General features: G+C 45.0%; 2 protein-coding genes across 2 annotated transcripts; both read right to left on the reverse strand.

Annotated features, from left to right (window-relative positions):
* Window positions 1-6812: 6812 nt before the first annotated feature.
* Window positions 6813-7799, reverse strand: LOC136653579 (olfactory receptor 6X1-like). Its single transcript, XM_066630471.1, has one exon. The coding sequence runs from the start codon at window positions 7797-7799 to the stop codon at window positions 6813-6815; it is 987 nt and encodes a 328-aa protein (XP_066486568.1).
* A 5463-nt stretch (window positions 7800-13262) lies between these two features.
* On the reverse strand, window positions 13263-14183 carry LOC136653580 (olfactory receptor 6X1-like). Its single transcript, XM_066630472.1, has one exon. The coding sequence runs from the start codon at window positions 14181-14183 to the stop codon at window positions 13263-13265; it is 921 nt and encodes a 306-aa protein (XP_066486569.1).
* Window positions 14184-16508: the final 2325 nt, after the last annotated feature.

The following is a 16508-nucleotide window of genomic DNA, read 5'->3' on the forward strand; positions in this document are numbered from 1 at the left end:
AAGATGTTTAAACTAAAGGCCTAAGAATTATCACCACTTCTGCCTGCTCAGTTTGTTTTCAAACCTAAGCATATCTCCTATAACATCTTAGACCTTGCAACACACATACACAGTGCATCTTACAATTTTTCTATTTAAATAATTAAAAAACGAGGGATATGAGATCATATTTAAGCAACACTTTACAAGGCTCAAGTCTCCCTGTCTTATTAAGTAAAACACAAAATGCAAATATAATGTGCTTTCACCCCCCATGTGCTTTTACAGATAATTGCCGGGCCCAGAGTAAAAGGGCAAGCTTCATTAATAACTTAGCAGCAAGATTCTGCTATTCTGTTTATTTTCACAGAAATGTTTTAAGTGTCAGCACAGTGCGTGAAGATGCGTGGCACTAAAGTTTCCTGAAGACATCCAGTGAACCAAGAACCCCTAATAAAAAGTTCAGTGTTGTTGTTTTTATGTTTGTTTTTGCTTTTTATAATTGTGTTAAAAGATAGTCATTTAGCACCCCCCTTAAGGGAGTGCATAGTATGTAACCAAGTTTTTAAACTTTCCCAATGTTTGCATAGCTCATGATGCAATGTCTTATAATGTAAATGTAATTCATGGTGAAATCTCAATGTTTTTCACTGCACACTCTTTATGTGGTCAGTGGCAGCAATTTAACATGTGTAAAAATATTTAACAAACCTTGTATGCCCATTGGAATGTGTTCCATGATAAAAACGTTTCTTTTAATTATGCAAATGTGTTGTAACCACCACCTGTTGTTTTAATTGATTTATAATAATTTTGTTCACAACAAATTATTTTTAGAGAAAAAGGCGTTGCCTTTTCTCCCAACTGTAATTTTAGCATGTATTCATGAAGGTCTTTTTGTCTTATCCAATGTCCTTTTTGAATGGTGTCAAAATTTGTGTGTTATGACCCCACAATACCAACCTAAAGTCTTCTTGTTTGGCTAACAAAGCCTACACTGATTTCATGAAATGCTATCTCAAAATTTAAATAAATAAAAAGGGGGACAATGTGGTGTTTTTAAGTGCTTAAGCAGAAGCACACAGAAAGCCTTGGTGCGATGGCAATTGCGGGCAAACCCTCCCTTGTTGGCAAACCGACAGGGATGCTAGTTCCCAGGCTGAAGTGTGACAATAGCTGATACAGCACTCTGTGAAGAAGCACCCATTGTTCTCACCCCTGTATGAGATTCTAATGTGGCCTTATCTGAGAACTGAATGTAGCTGTTAATGTTGCAAGTACAATAAAAACGCAGGAGGAGGCTAGTAGAATCAGCTTTTCTCTCTCTCTGCTTTTAATCTAAAAGTCTGTCTCTCGTCTCTTCCTTGGCTCCTTGATTCTTTCCTGCACTTATCCAGCAACCTAGCCCGGGGGCTTGGTTGCTCCCCCAAGGGTCACTGCAACAGGGGGGAACCCCTATGTGTATTTCATTGTCATTTTATCCAAAGCCCATAAACAAAGAACTGATTTCCTACCCCTGATTTCACTGGACCTGCTGTCCTAAATAGATGGGCAGCCAAATCCTAATGGGACTGTCTGTGCCACAATATAGGGGCAGCACAATGGCCTTTGCTATATCCGGCAAAAGCAAAGAGGCCACTGGAGGTCGCATCAAGGTTAGGGATCATTTATTCCCTTACCTTGGGTCGAGATCCAGCAGCCGCTATGTGCCCACTCTCATCCCTGCTAGCTACGTAATCCTTGTGTCACCAGGATGGGCAGATATCATAACTGCAAAAGGGGACCAAGCATGTAGGACATCCAAGAAAAATGTAGGATGTGACAAAATCAAAGCTAAAAACACTCATATATTGATTCCATGTGGGTAATGTCAACACTCTATTACAGATCACTAAATTTAAAATTATATTTCACATAATGTATTAGTATAATTTATTAATTACAGAAAGGCTATGCGCTGCCTGCAGGGGCTCTTTAACAGGGAAAAGGAGGACATTTAAGTTTTTTTCCAGGTCACAAGGATAAAACAGAGGGCATGCTCTGGAAAAAGAGGACAACTAGTTACCCTGCACTTAGCACTCTCAGGACAGAAAGGGAGGATAGTATCTGGTGGTTGTCTCAGTCCCAGTCCCCCTGCCAAGCTCAGTCAACCCACCTCCCACCACACTCCCCACCCAGTTTTGTCCCCTCCCAGCGTTCCTCTGTCCTTCCCCATTGCCTCTGCACCACTCAGGGGCATGCTCACCACTGACGCTCCTATGGCCTCTCCAACTGGTACACAAGCCAAGCATTCACCCACACGGGACTCCACGACGGCGCTTCCCTCTTCCTGACCCTTACAAAGTGCTTTACGGCACTTTTTCAATGGCCATCTCCTGGTAGCGCAAGCAAGACCTGTGCTACAGAATTGCAGGATCAGGCCTTACTGAGAAGCAAATTCTTTTGGCATTGGAAGGTACTGAAATTGACTGCAAAATAATCTTTCACAGGTTACAGCTCACATTCTTTAGGCTTCATTCTGATGCTCCACTTTTTGCCTGCAGTGCTATAAATATTGTTGACACTGAGAAAGAGGCTTCATTGACCTTTGGGTGCATAGGAGAGCCATGTATGTTCCCTCTAATCCACAGAACCGAATAAAAGAAAACATGACTGCCTTTCCACCTACTCCACATGTTCTTAAGAAGTTTCTTCAGCTGGAATGAAGCAATTATGTTCTGTCTTCTGGTAATAGCTCCTGCAACTCCCATTCCCAGAGGAACATCTTCTAACAAAGATCTCTCAGGTACATTGAAAGTATTTGCAAAGGTATTTTAAATTCATTTAAACCTCCAAGCACTGAACGATCACAAATAGTACCTACAATTAGAAACGACCTTGCATTTTTAGACATTGGTCTGCCATCCAATTAAGTACAGGTCATGTTTATCTCGTGTGGGGCTACCGCTAGATTCCCATAAAGTCTGTATGTGTGTTGGGGGGTGGGAGCTTTAATGTGTGACCAGGAGTGCTAAGCCTTTCTCTCCACTCACCTGCCCTGATACTTCCTCATTCCACCTTTTTTGTTTCCCTCTCAATGTATTTTGACATCAGAAGACATCATACCAGTAGGGGAAAGCAGATTTTTTTTTTTTTTTTTTGGGGGGGGGAGGTGAGAATACTACAGGAAGGGAAAGTTTCAGTTGACCCCTTCCTCACCAAGCACATTGCACTTTAAATGATCTTAAATACCATGGAGAGACAGTATCACCGTCAATCTAACCCAGTGTTTTCTAAATTGTGAGTCACGATCCACTGGCCTGATATGCTGTTAACTTGCACATGCCCAATCTCATCTGATCTCGGAAGCTAAGCAGGGCCAGGCCTGGTTAGTCCTTGGAGGGGAGACCTCCTTTCCAGACTGAAGGTTACCAACCAATGTGTGGTGGGTTGCAATCGGATGCTCAGTTGTTCACCTGCAAAGGCTTTCTGAGTGCCCCCAGGGGTCACTTCCAGATCTTGCTAGTCCTGTGAACCACTCCAGTGGCATCCAAGGTCCAAGAACATCTCCCAGAAGCAACTTCTGGTTTACTTCTGATTTGAATACTTGTTATTTGGAATCTTCCAGGAGGTGTTATGGAACCACAGACACTAATGGAGTGTATCACAGGCCTAGTGCAACTCGGAAGCAGCTTCCTAAGAAGACTTTGTATGTGAAGCACTGAACATTCATTTGTGACCCACCATAGAGGATGAGGTGGGTTGTGGCGCTCAAAAGTTTGGGATCCACTGATCTAACACATAGAGGCTTCATCCATAATGTTTAGTTTACTTTGCTGTGTCCGTAAAGGATACTTCTGGCATTTTCTATGTCTAAATTTTTGATTTCTAAATGATAAGCTTTGTAAAGTCGAATTAATAAATTGCTCTGTTTTATTTATAACACTTGCACAGGAGGTTGGGCATGGACAGATTGCCACAGCTTGTGGTCCTTCCCTTCTTGTCCTTACAGATGTGCATGGGTGCATTGATAGAACATTGCAATAAGCCAGTGTGATGTGACTGTACATAACAGCTGTAACAGTTCACTTGGTGTGTTGTCTTACCAGTGGATTGGGCTGTTAGAGTGGCGGAAATGAAGTGCATCTTAACACAGCCCACCATTACTACAAGACATGGTGATGGCCACTAGCTTGGATGGTTTCAGAAGGGGATTAGGCAAATTCATGGAGGACAGGACTATCACTGGCTACTAGTTGTACTGGCTATGGCTGCTTCCAATTCCGGCAGCAGTTTACCTCCATACATATACCATTTGCAGGACGGCAACAGTGGGAAAGGGATATGCTGTCATCTCCTGCTTGTGGGCTTTGTAGATGCAAATGATAGTTTTGATAGATGCTGGATTAGATGGATCTTTGACCTTTTCCAGCTGGGTCTTCTTAAATGGTTGGCAACCTTCAGTCTCGAAAGACTGTGGTATAAGCCTACAGCAGCCGATATTCCCAGGCGGTCTCCCATCCAAGTACTAACCAGGCCTGACTCTGCTTAGCTTCCAAAATCAGACGAGATTGGGCATGTGCAGGGTAACAGTTGCTGTGGGTCTTCTTAAATTTTTAAGTTATTAAACTAATACTCAAGCCTCATTCTTTAAATTATCTCATTTGTATATTTGTGTTAGTCATCATAGGGACTCACTATCGACCATGGCGCCTTGGAACACAACCTCGATTGTTGGAAATAAGAAAGCAGAGAACGAATAAGCCATAAATAACCAGCAAATAATTGTGGATAAATAGTGGTCAGGAGCACAGCATGCCTTCCTGAAAACCACAGCTCTAATAGAAATGAGCACCCTTTTGGAGACTCTGCTAAGGTCTGAGTCTGGATAGTCCTGAGATGACACAACCAGGCTTGAAGAGAGGGGCAAAGCAGGCAAAATTCCCAGCGTTGGGGCTTCTGGGGGACTGGGACATTACAAAACAAACTACAGGTGTGTGCCACTTAACGACGGGGATACGTTCTCCAATCCCAGTTGTTATGTGATTAGGTTGTTAAGCGAACAACCCAATCTAGTGCCTTTGTTGTGTAAACAGACATTCCCTGCCAGACACTAGCTGGCTGCACAGACTAGTGGGGGCTGATTGCCTCCTCTTTGCATTAAGAGCCTTTTTTGTGTGTAAACAGACACTTTGCAGGAAGGCATTGGGAGACCTGACTGCCTCATTAAAACCCTCTTTGTTGTGCATTGTCCAACATGCTTTGCAGCCCGTCATTAAGCAGAAGGTTGTTAAGTGATGCACGCCTGTATAGAGTAAAAAAATACATTTATTACAAAATTAATGAGGGTACCTCAGTCTCAGCCTATCAAGGGCTGTGTTTCCACTACAGCTTGAATCCACTTTCAAGTGCACTTCCATTACGCCAATGCGTTCTGGAGACTTTGGTTTCTGCTAAAGCTGTAGTGGAACTAAAGCCCAGGTCTGCTCCACTTATGTTACAACCTGTATTAGTACAATTCAAACACAGGAAAATGAAACTTATACCCTCTGACCGGAACTACTATCTGACAGGTGTGGAAACATGTCTGAAATAAAGAGATAGGTGGAAGCGGAACTTTACATGATAATGACAAGATGGACAAATGGACATTCATTGTTACCCACATTAACATGTTATTGGAGTAGGGCTCTTTTGTCTTAGAAATTGGAAAAGCCTCCATCCGTCCTGTAGTGAATATGTATAGTAACATTGAGTTTTCGTGAATGTGGCAACAGAGGGCACACCTGCTGTTGTGCAGAAGCGGTGGGTTTCTGAGCTTTCAGTGAAACATGACAACCATTTGGGTGGGAATACCCCCCTCCCCCTCTCCTTCCCCCCTTCCTCCTTCTTTTCTCTCATCAAGGAAGACCTTGGAAGTTTTTCTTTGTTATGGGAAACTAAAGGCAAGATGCCCAGCGCAGGAGAGAACCAAGATGAGTCATAGCATTAGATAAGGCCTAGAAGCAAGGAATGTGTTTCTGCTTGGGAAAGTGTGTTTGATCAGTGGCTGAGAGCAACTCCAGCCTGGTTGTAGATTGTTTTATGAGAAAGTAATAAAAGCTTGGGCTGCCTCAGAAAAGCAGGTCGAGCCCTTTGCACTTAAGCTGACAACTGATCTCTGAGTCTTCATTGCTCGTGACTGCTACACGACTGCTACATGTGCACAGGAACAATAAAAGCAGATTCACTAAACAATTGATTCGTGAAATAAACATTCTGAGACTGAGTTGGGAAGGTTGAGGACATATGATTAGAGGTCAAACATTGCTTGAGTCCATGCCCTGAACCTTGCTGTGTCTTCTTTGTTAATTAACAGCTTCTATTCCTCTCTCCTGTTAAATAAAGTAAGCATGTACTTACAACTATGGTTTCCTACTGCCAGGAAGAGAGGAGAAAATACTTCTTCTTGTCATTTCAATGGCTGCAATCCTATATACACATTGAACTCAATGGAACTTCCTTGCTACAGAGTCGATTTGCATTAAGATTGCACAGTAAAGGCCCAATCCTGTCCAACTTTCCAGCACCGGTGCAGCCACAATACAGCCCCAAGGTAAGGGAACAAATGTTCCCATACCTCAAGGAGATGTCTGTGACTGCTGCCGCACTACAAGATGCAGTGCATGCCCCATTGGCACAGCTGCACCAGCGTTGGAAAATTGGATAAGATTGGGCCCTGAATCTCCTATTTGTGGGCCTCCATGATGGCATTGCTGCCACTGCGATCCAATACACATTTACATGGCCGTACCACTGAACTCAATGGGGCTTAGTACTGATCCAATATGCATTAAGATTGCACTGTAAAACTCCTACTTCTGGTCCTGTCTAATGCCATTGTTTCCACTGAATAACATCTCTTTGAAGCAAGTCCCCTTTTTGTAAACGGCCCTCCTGAAGGCTTGCTTGACTTCCACATTCCTAATGGTGTATATATAAGGGTTCAGCATGGGGGCAATGACTGAATTCAAGACAGCGACTGCCTTGCTGAAATGAAATGAGGAGTGCACATTTGGTCGGATGTACATAAACATAATAGCCCCGTAGGTAATGGAGACCACAGTCGGGTGGGAGGTGCAAGTGGAGAAAGCTTTCTGGCGGCCACTTGCAGAGGGAATGCGCAGAATTGTGGAAATGATGAAGAGGTAGGACACCACAATCAGAAGGAGAGTTATAAGCACAATGAAGATGGCCAACAGTAGCCCTAGCTGTTCAAGGGGATGTGTGTCTGAGCAGGATAAACTTAAGATTGGCCCAATGTCACATACATAGTGGTCTATGACATTGGAATCACAGAAAGGTAAAGTCCATAGCATGACAGCTTGAAATAGTACCTCTACAAATCCTCCCAGCCAGGATCCAATGGCCAACTGTACGCAGAAAATTTTGGTCATGATAACTGGATAGCGAAGGGGAAGGCATATTGCAATGTAGCGGTCAAAGGACATCACGGTGAGGAGGAGGAGCTCAATGGATCCAAAGGAAAAGATGAAGAATATCTGAGCCATGCAACAATGGAAGCAAATGGTGGTCCTTGCAGTGACAAATGTCTGCAGCAATGTGGGGACCACGGTGGAGGTATAGCAGATCTCCAGAAAGGCCAAGTTGCACAAGAAGCCATACATGGGTGTTTGGAGTTTGGGATCCACAAAGACGATGAGGAGGATGAACCCATTTCCCAGAATGCTCAGACTGTACATCAAGAGAACCACAGAGAAGCAGAGGCTCCGTACGTGGTGAAGAGAAGGGAAACCCAGAAGGATAAATTCCATAACTTCTGAAGTATTTTTCACTTCCATGACTTCAGAGGACCAACTGATAACTCTCAGGATGTATTAGAGAAGACAGAAGATAGTTCCAGTTAGATTTTCTGAAGTCTCATTTGTGGAGATTTAAGATCACTCTTGTGCATGTATCTTCTTTTTTAATCTGGTGGGAAAAGAAAGAAAAGAGCTTTAGCGGACATTCCTACCTTTGTCAATATAGCTGAAAAGCCATTTTTGGTGACTGCAGAATATGGACAGATGGAAGGAAGATGTTGGGGACTCTTGTCTATCTCAAACTGTGGCATGTGAAAAGCCTCAGATCATACGCAAGACATTATACACTCAGAACTAAGAAGGAAAGTCCTTGAACTGAGATGGTTCAGATTTTCTGCTGAGAAGTTGTTTACAATGCGTTTCTATACAAGCTTCATTCTGACTATGAGATTTTTCAGGTCTTAAATCAAGTCACTAATAATTTTCTTCACTGAATTCAGTGGTGTGTGCTGATGACTGCATTTCTTTGGGGGGAAAAACGCAGCGTGTTGTTCATTGTCAGTTTATCCCAAGCTCATAAACACGGAACTGATTTCCTTCCACCAATTCATTGAAGCTGCTATTCCAAACATATGGGCCACTGAATCTGCCCATGCCACGATACAGGGGTGCCAAAATGGCCGTTGCTGTACGCAGCATAGGCAAAGAGGCAGCTTGAGGTCTCGTCGAGGTAAGAGAACATTGGATGGGATCTGGTGGTGGCCTCTGCCTCCATCCCTGCCCTCCTGCCAGGCCCAGTCCTCCCACCACCCTCCCACCCAGTTTTGTCCCCTACCCACCTTCTCCAGCCCTCCACCCACAGCAAAACACCTCTGCATCGCTCACCCCAAACCGCTTCCGGGGCCTCTCCGACAGGTGCAGTGGCCAAGCATCCACCCACCCAGGCCTTCATGGCAGTTTTTCCTGAGCCCCCAAAGTGATTTCTGGCACTTTTGTGATGGCTTCCCCCCCCCTGGCAGCACGTGCAAGACCAGTGCTACAGGACTGTAGGATCAGGCCTTACTCAGAAGCAAGTTGGGCCTTACTCTTTAACATTTGAAGGGATTGAAATTGACTGCAAAATAAATTTTTACAGGTCACAGCTCACGTTCTTTAGGTGTCATTCTGATGCTCCGCTTCTTGCTTGCTTTTTGCTTGCTATAAATATGGTTGATATTGAGAAAGAGGCTTCACTGACCTTTGGGTTCATCGGAGAGACAAGTACGTTCCCTCTTATGCACAGAAAGAACAAGCAGAAAAAGCTCCCGATGGGGGACATGAACATGACTGTCCTTCCACCTACTCCACATGTTCTTTAGAAGTTTCCTCTGCTGGAATGAAGCAATTATTTTCTGTCTTCTGGCAATACCACCTGCAACTCCTATTTCCCAGAGGAACACCTTCTAACAAAGATCTCGCAGGTATATTGAAAATATTCACAAAGGTATTTTTAATTCATTTAAATCTCCAAACACAGTGGCATGCCAGCAGCCCCTCCCCTTCAGAGCCATTGCAGGTGGTGGCAGCAAAACAGAGGCATTTGCCACTTGGGGTGACTTTCTATGGCATTTGCCTCCGTTCTTTGCACCCAAATGGCTCCAAAGAGGAGGGGCCCCTTGCACAGTGGTGAGGCTCCCTGAAAAACCTGGTGCTTAGGATTGGGTCCAGAGTCCCCTGTCATAGAGGAATTGCTGCTGCAGAGAAATGGAGACCTTGGGAGATCTAAGTTCTAAGAAATTCTCATGATCAAAGGCTTTCTGGGCACACCCAGGAGTCACCTACCAGGTCCTGCTGGTCTTGCAGCACTCATGGCCCCAGAACACCTCTCAGAAGCAATACTTCCACTTTACTTCTGATTTGGGTAAGTGATTTCTGGTCATTTCCAGGAGGCATTATGGAACCATGGAGACCAATGGAGTAGATTGCAGGCCTGGTGAAACCCAGCGACAGCCTCCAGGGACTCCCAGAAAGATTTTGTGCATGAAGCACTGATCATCAGGTCGCAACCCACCATGGAGTGGTGTGTGGAGCTCACAGATTTAGGAACCACTGATCTAGCACATAGGGGCTTCCTCCATAATGTTTCGATAGCTTCTATGTGTCAATAAAGGAGGCTTTATACTTTTTCCATGTCTAAATTTTTCATTTCTAAGTGACCAAGCTTTGTTGACCAAGTGAACAGGCCTTGCTGAGGGAGAATCAGCATGGCTTCTGTAAGGGTAAGTCTTGCCTCACGAACCTTATAGAATTCTTTGAAAAGGTCAACAGGCATGTGGATGTGGGAGAACCCATGGACATTATATATCTGGACTTTCAGAAGGCGTTCAACACGGTCCCTCACCAAAGGCTGCTGAAAAAACTCCATAGTCAGGGAATTAGAGGACAGGTCCTCTCATGCATTGAGAACTGTTTGGAGTCCAGGAAGCAGAGAGTGGGTATCAATGGGCAATTTTCACAATGGAGAGAAGTGAAAAGCAGTGTGCCCCAAGGATCTGTCCTGGGACCTGGAGACAGGGTTGAGCAGGGAGGTGGCTAAGTTTGCAGACGACACCAAACTTTTCCGAGTGGTGAAGACCAGAAGTGATTGTGAGGAGCTCCAGAAGGATCTCTCCAGACTGGAAGAATGGGCAGCAAAATGGCAGATGTGCTTCAATGGCAGTATGTGTAAGGTCATGCACATTGGGACAAAAATCAAAACTTCACATATAGGCTAATGGGTTCTGAGCTGTCTGTGACAGGAGACAGATCTTGGGGTGGTGGTGGACAGGTCGATGAAAGTGTCCACCCAATGTGCGGCGGCAGTGAAGAAGGCCAATTCCATGCTTGGGATCATTAGAAAAGGTACTAAGAACAAAACGGCTAATATTATGATGCCATTGTACAAATCTATGGTAAGGCCACACCTGGAGTATTGTGTCCAGTTCTGGTCGCTGCATCTCAAGAAAGTCATAGTGGAAATGGAAAAGGTGCAAATGAGAGCGACTAAGATGATTACTGGGCTGGGGCACCTTCCTTATGAGGAAAGGCTATGGCATTTGTGCCTCTTCAGCCTAGAAAACAGGCGCCTGAGGGAGGACATGATTGAGACATACAAAATTATGCAGGGGATGGACAGAGTGCTCTTTCCACTCTCACATAACACCAGAACCAGGGGTCATCCACTAAAATTTAGTGTTGGGAGAGTTAGGACAGACAAAAGAAAATATTTCTTTACTCAGCATGTGGTTGGTCTGTGGAACTCCTTGCCGCAGGATGTGGTGATGGCATCTGGCCTGGATGCCTTTAAAAGGGGATTGGACAAGTTTCTGGAGGAAAAATCCATTATGGGTTACAAGCCATGATGTGCATGTGCAACCTCCTGATTTTAGAAATGGTCTATGTCAGAATGCCAGATGAAAGGGAGGGCACCAGGATGAGGTCTCTTGTTATCTGGTGTGCTCCCTGGGGCATTTGTTGGGCAGCTGTGAGATACAGGAAGCTGGACTAGATGGGCCTATGGCCTGATGCAGTGGGGCTGTTCTTATGTTCTTATGTTTGTAAAGTGGAACAGATGAATTGTTCCGCTTTATTGATAACACCAGAAGTACTGTTCAAGACCACGTCAAAAACCTCAGAACACTTCCTGTTCAGTCTGGAGTGCTGCACAAATGCAATGGTTGGCAACCTTCAGTCTCGAAAGACTAGGGTATAAGCCTACAGCACCCAGTATTCCCAGGAAGTCTCCCATCCAAGTACTAACCAGGCCTGACCCTGCTTAGCTTCCAAGATCAGATGAGATTGGGCATGTGCAAGATAATTGTGGGGTCATTTTTGTTCTGTGAACCTACGCAAGGGTGGGTGCACAGATTAGGCCTGGCTTCTCCTTTCTTGAAATTTCACAAGAGGATGGAGGTGGTGGGCTCACATCAGACATGTTAGACCATGGAGAGCCAGGCAGTAGCAAAAGCTGTGGAGAGGCTTCCACAGCAGGAGAAGAGCAGGAGGTGAAGCTCTGCTAGATGTTCTTGACTTCTACAGCAAGAAAACTACAGCAAGGTCTGTAGGACTATAATATCTTTTTATTCTGAATTTTCAAGGACTCAGGATAGCTTTTTAGTCTCACAACAACCCTTTGAGTTTGGTTAAGATGGAACAGAGAGAGATTCACATAAGGTCACTCTATGAACCTGCTTATCTCCAGTTCTAATCCCCATCGAATGCTGCCCAGCCTTATGACTCCAACATACATTCCTTTAGGGCTTCATTTATGGAAAATGTGTCAAAACTGTAAACCGCCAGCAGGGTAGATTATTTACTTTATTTATTGGATTCATAACCCATTTATTCCCCCACCCACCCAAAGAGTACCCAAAGTGGTAAGGTCAGGCCTGGTTAGTACTTGGATGGGAGACCGCCTGGGAATACCGGGTGCTGTAGGCTTATACCATAGTCTTTCGGGACTGAAGGTTGCCAACCATTTTTCCCCAGAAAGGGCACCCAAAGTGGCTCACAACTGAAATAAAAATTCATATACAGGCATCCCCACCATGTTCGTGGATCTGGTATCTGCAGTTTCACTAATCTGCATTTTTTCCATAGACCCCTCGCCCTTGATTTTTTGTTTTCCTTGCTAAGAGTGGAAGCACACATGTTCTTGCTGGAGACAGGAACAGAGTTTTACTTATCTGAGGTATGTGACATCCAGACAGGCAACCTGCACGCTAAAGAAACACAGCTGGGGTAGATAGACAGGAGAAGTGTAGGCGCTTGTTTCAGATACAGGTGCTGCAACTCAGTTTCGGTAGACTCAAGAGGGCACCTTCAGCAGGTCTTTTGGCAAAGGCCTTGTGGGTTATGTCAATTCCAAAGACGGCAAGAACATCTTTTTACCTGGTAGGAGGACTGTGGAAACCCCTCTGAAACAAAGAGATAGGTGGGAGTGGAACTTTGCATTGCAATGACAAGATGGCCAAATGGACATTCATTGTTACCCACATGAACATGTCCTTGGAGTAGGGCTGTTTTGTCTTGGAAAGTGGTAAGGTCTCCCTCCTTCCAGTTTGTGCAGGGACAATAAAAGTGGATTCACTGAACAACTGATTGGTGAAATAAACACCCTGACAGCCGAGTTGGGAAGGATGAGTACAAACATATCATTAATGGGCAAACATTGCTTGAGTCCTCGCACTGGACACTGTCATGTCTCTTAATAAACAGCATTTATTTCCACTCTCCTGTCAAATAAACTAAACATGTACATACAACTGATGATTTCCTATTGCCAGGGAGACAAGAGAAAATACTGTTCCTTGCCATTTCCATGACTGCAATCCTATATACACATACCTGGCAGTAGGTCAAATGGAACTCAACGGGACATGCTTGCTACTGAGTCAATATGCATTAAAATTGCATTGTAGATCTGTGGGTCTCTCTGCTGGCATTTTTCCCAATGAATAATTTCTCTTGGAGGCAACTTCCCTTTTAGTAAACAGCCTTCCTGAATGCCTGCTTCACTTCCACATTCCTGAGGGTGTATATGAAAGGGTTCAGCATGGGGGCGATGACTGTGTTCAAGACAGCGACCGCTTTGCTGAAATGAAATGAGGAGTGTATATTTGGCCGAATGTACATAAACATAATAGCCCCGTAAGTCATGGAGACCACAGTCAGGTGAGAGGTGCAAGTGGAGAAAGCTTTCTTGCGGCCACTTGCAGAGGGAATGTGCAGGACAGAAGAGATGATGAAGAGGTAGGACACCACAATCAGAAGAAGAGTGATAAGCACAATGGAGACGGCTGACAGTAACCCTATCAGTTCAAGGTGGCGAGTGTCTGCGCAGGCTAAGCTTAAGAGTGGCCCAATGTCACATACATAGTGGTCTATGACGTTGGAATCACAGAAAGGTAAAGTCCACAGCATGGCAGCTTGGATGAATATGACTACAAATCCTCCCAGCCAGGATCCGATGGCCAACCGTATGCAGAGAGTTTTGGTCATGATGACTGGATAGCGTAGTGGATGGCATATCGCAATGTAGCGGTCAAAGGACATCACGGTGAGGAGGAGGAGCTCAACGGCACCAAAAGAAAAGATGAAAAGAATCTGAGCCATGCAGCAATGGAAGCAAATGGTGGTCCTTGCAGTGGCAAATGTCTGCAGCAATGTGGGGACTGCAGTGGAGGTATAGCAGATCTCCAGAAAGGCCAGATTGCACAAGAAGCCATACATGGGTGTTTGGAGCTTGGGATCCACAAAGACGATGAGGAGGATGAACCCATTCCCCAGCATGCTCAGACCGTACATCAAGAGAACCAGCAAGAAGGAGAGGCCCCGTACGTGGTGAAGTGAAGGGAAGCCCAGAAGGATAAATCCCGTAACTGCCGAGGTATTCCTCACTTCCATGAGTTCATAGGATCAGCTCAGTGATCAGGATGTATTACAGGATAGAAGATATTTAATTCTATTCCAAGTTTTGAAGGTTCAGGTGTGAACATACAGGATCAGTTGTGTATCTTCATTTTTTTAATCTGGTAGGAAAAGAAAGAATGTTAGCAGATATTAACATCTTAACTGATATAAGTGACTCAAATGGCACTCTCATTGAAGGTTATGGTCAGATAGAAGGAAGATGTTGCAAGATTTGCAAATCCTCAAAGCATACTCTGTACGTTATATGCTCAGAAGCAAGAAGGACATTTCTTAAACTGAGTTTACTTTTAGGGATCAGTGTAGTCTTGGTTGCTGTTTCTCTTTTCCTGATCACAGTCTTGGTGCTCGCAATTCTTATCAAGAACAAAGATACCCCCATGGTCAAAGCTAACAACCAGGATATCACATACACTCTCCTCATCTCTCTCATGCTCTGTTTCCTTTGCTCTTTTCTCTATGTTGGACAACCTGGGGTGTTGATCTGCCTTCTCCGACAATGTGCTTTTGGCATCCTCTTCTCCGTGGCTGTTTCTTGTGTCTTGGCCAAAACCGTCACTGTGGTTGTAGCTTTCATGGCGACCAAGCCAGGGTCTCGCATGAGGAAGTGGGTGGGGAAAAGACTGGCAAGCTCCATTGTCCTTTCCTGCTCCCTTATCCAAGTAGGAATTTGTGCCATATGGCTTGGAACCTCTCCCTCATTTCCACATTTTGATATGAAGACACTGACCAAAGAGATCATAGCAGAATGCAGTGACGGTTCCACCACCATGTTTTATCTGTCCCTGGGCTACCTGGAACTCCTCTCCATTATCAGCTTCACAGTGGCCTTCTTGGCCAGGAAGTTGCCAGACAGTTTCAATGAAGCCAAGTTCATCACTTTCAGCATGCTGATCTTTTGTAGTGTTTCGCTATCATATGTTCCAACCCACCTGAGCACCAAAGGGAAGTTCATGGTGGCTGTGGGGAGCTTCTCCATCTTGGCCTCCAGTGCTGGCTTCTTGGGTTGTATCTTTTTCCCCAAATGCTACATTATCCTGCTGCGGCCTGACATGAACAACAGAAAGCTGTTAATAAAGAGAAAGATTTAAAAATAGCAACACCTGTTTGTTTGCCTTTTTAATTTGCTGGCATATGTATATATAACTTTCCTGCAAAAGCATGCAGGGCAATTTGCATGGTTTGTATGTGCTCGTGATTGACCACAAGACACAGAAAATATAAAACTCTGTCCACTGTCCACCAATGAATCTAAGAATGAGTACAACTGATACCTACTCAGGATAAATAATTAGCAACTACAAGAAGGAGGGAGGGAATCATGTACACCATCCCGAAGTCCTTGGAGAAAGGGCGGTATAGAAATTGGAAAAAAATAATGAATAAAAAAAGTAGGGCAGCCCAATTCTATTCCCAGCAGCACTGCTGGGTGCAGCGGCGACAAAATGGTGAGTGCTGCTTCCAGTGGCACCTCTGAGGCCATCGGAGGTCTCCTTGGGGGAAGCCCATTCCCCACTATTTTGCTGGCACAGATTTGAGAACCTCCATGTCGTGCTTTGCAGGCAGACTCAGACAATCCTGCCAGTCCCACCCCCTTCCCGCCCTGGTTCCTCCCCCCATTCTGTCCACTGCCAGCATCTCCCCACCCTAAAAATACAGCTGGTTGGCACTGAGGTTCAGCGGCGACTGGCGTGGCCCAGCACTGGCGGCCCCTCCTCTCTGGGTGCCACAGACATGCCTTACAGCACATTTGTAACATCCAGCACTGGTGATGGAGTTCATCGTCGGCGCTAGGCCCATTTAGGATTGGGTCCAGAGTCCCCTGTCATCTATGACAGGGGACTCTGGACCCAATCCTAAGCACCAGGTTTTTCAGGAGCCTCACCGCTGTGCAAGGGGCCCCTCCTCTTTGGAGCCATTCCGGGCACTGGGCGCAAAACGGAGGCGAATGCCGTAGAAAGTCACCCCAAGTGGTGAATGCCTCTGTTTTGCTGCCACCACCTGCAATGGCTCTGAAGGGGAGGGGCTGCTTGCCTGCCACTGTGGGGATCCCTGCAGAACTGGGTGCTTTGCACCCCCTCTAGCTATGCCACTGTTCACCAGTGCAGTCAGTGCCAGGTACTCTTGATTCCTATCGCTTTAAAGGAAAACCCTTTCCCTATAAAATTCACTCTCTAAAGCAAAATAGAGTAAAAATCCATAACAAGCATGGTTACTATTATTATATATACTGCAGCTTGAATTATTAGATGGAAAGGAAAGAGTGATGGAAGGGGGGGGGAGATAGAAACAATAGAAAGA

The sequence above is a fragment of the Tiliqua scincoides genome, chromosome 5 (assembly GCF_035046505.1).
Source record: "Tiliqua scincoides isolate rTilSci1 chromosome 5, rTilSci1.hap2, whole genome shotgun sequence".
Classification (NCBI taxonomy): Eukaryota; Metazoa; Chordata; class Lepidosauria; order Squamata; family Scincidae; genus Tiliqua; species Tiliqua scincoides.

Excerpts from the sequence above, each read along its gene's own strand:
- LOC136653580 (XM_066630472.1), bottom strand. The coding sequence starts at position 14,183 with ATGGAAGTGAGGAATACCTCGGCAGTTACGGGATTTATCCTTCTGGGC.
- LOC136653579 (XM_066630471.1), bottom strand. The coding sequence starts at position 7,799 with ATGGAAGTGAAAAATACTTCAGAAGTTATGGAATTTATCCTTCTGGGT.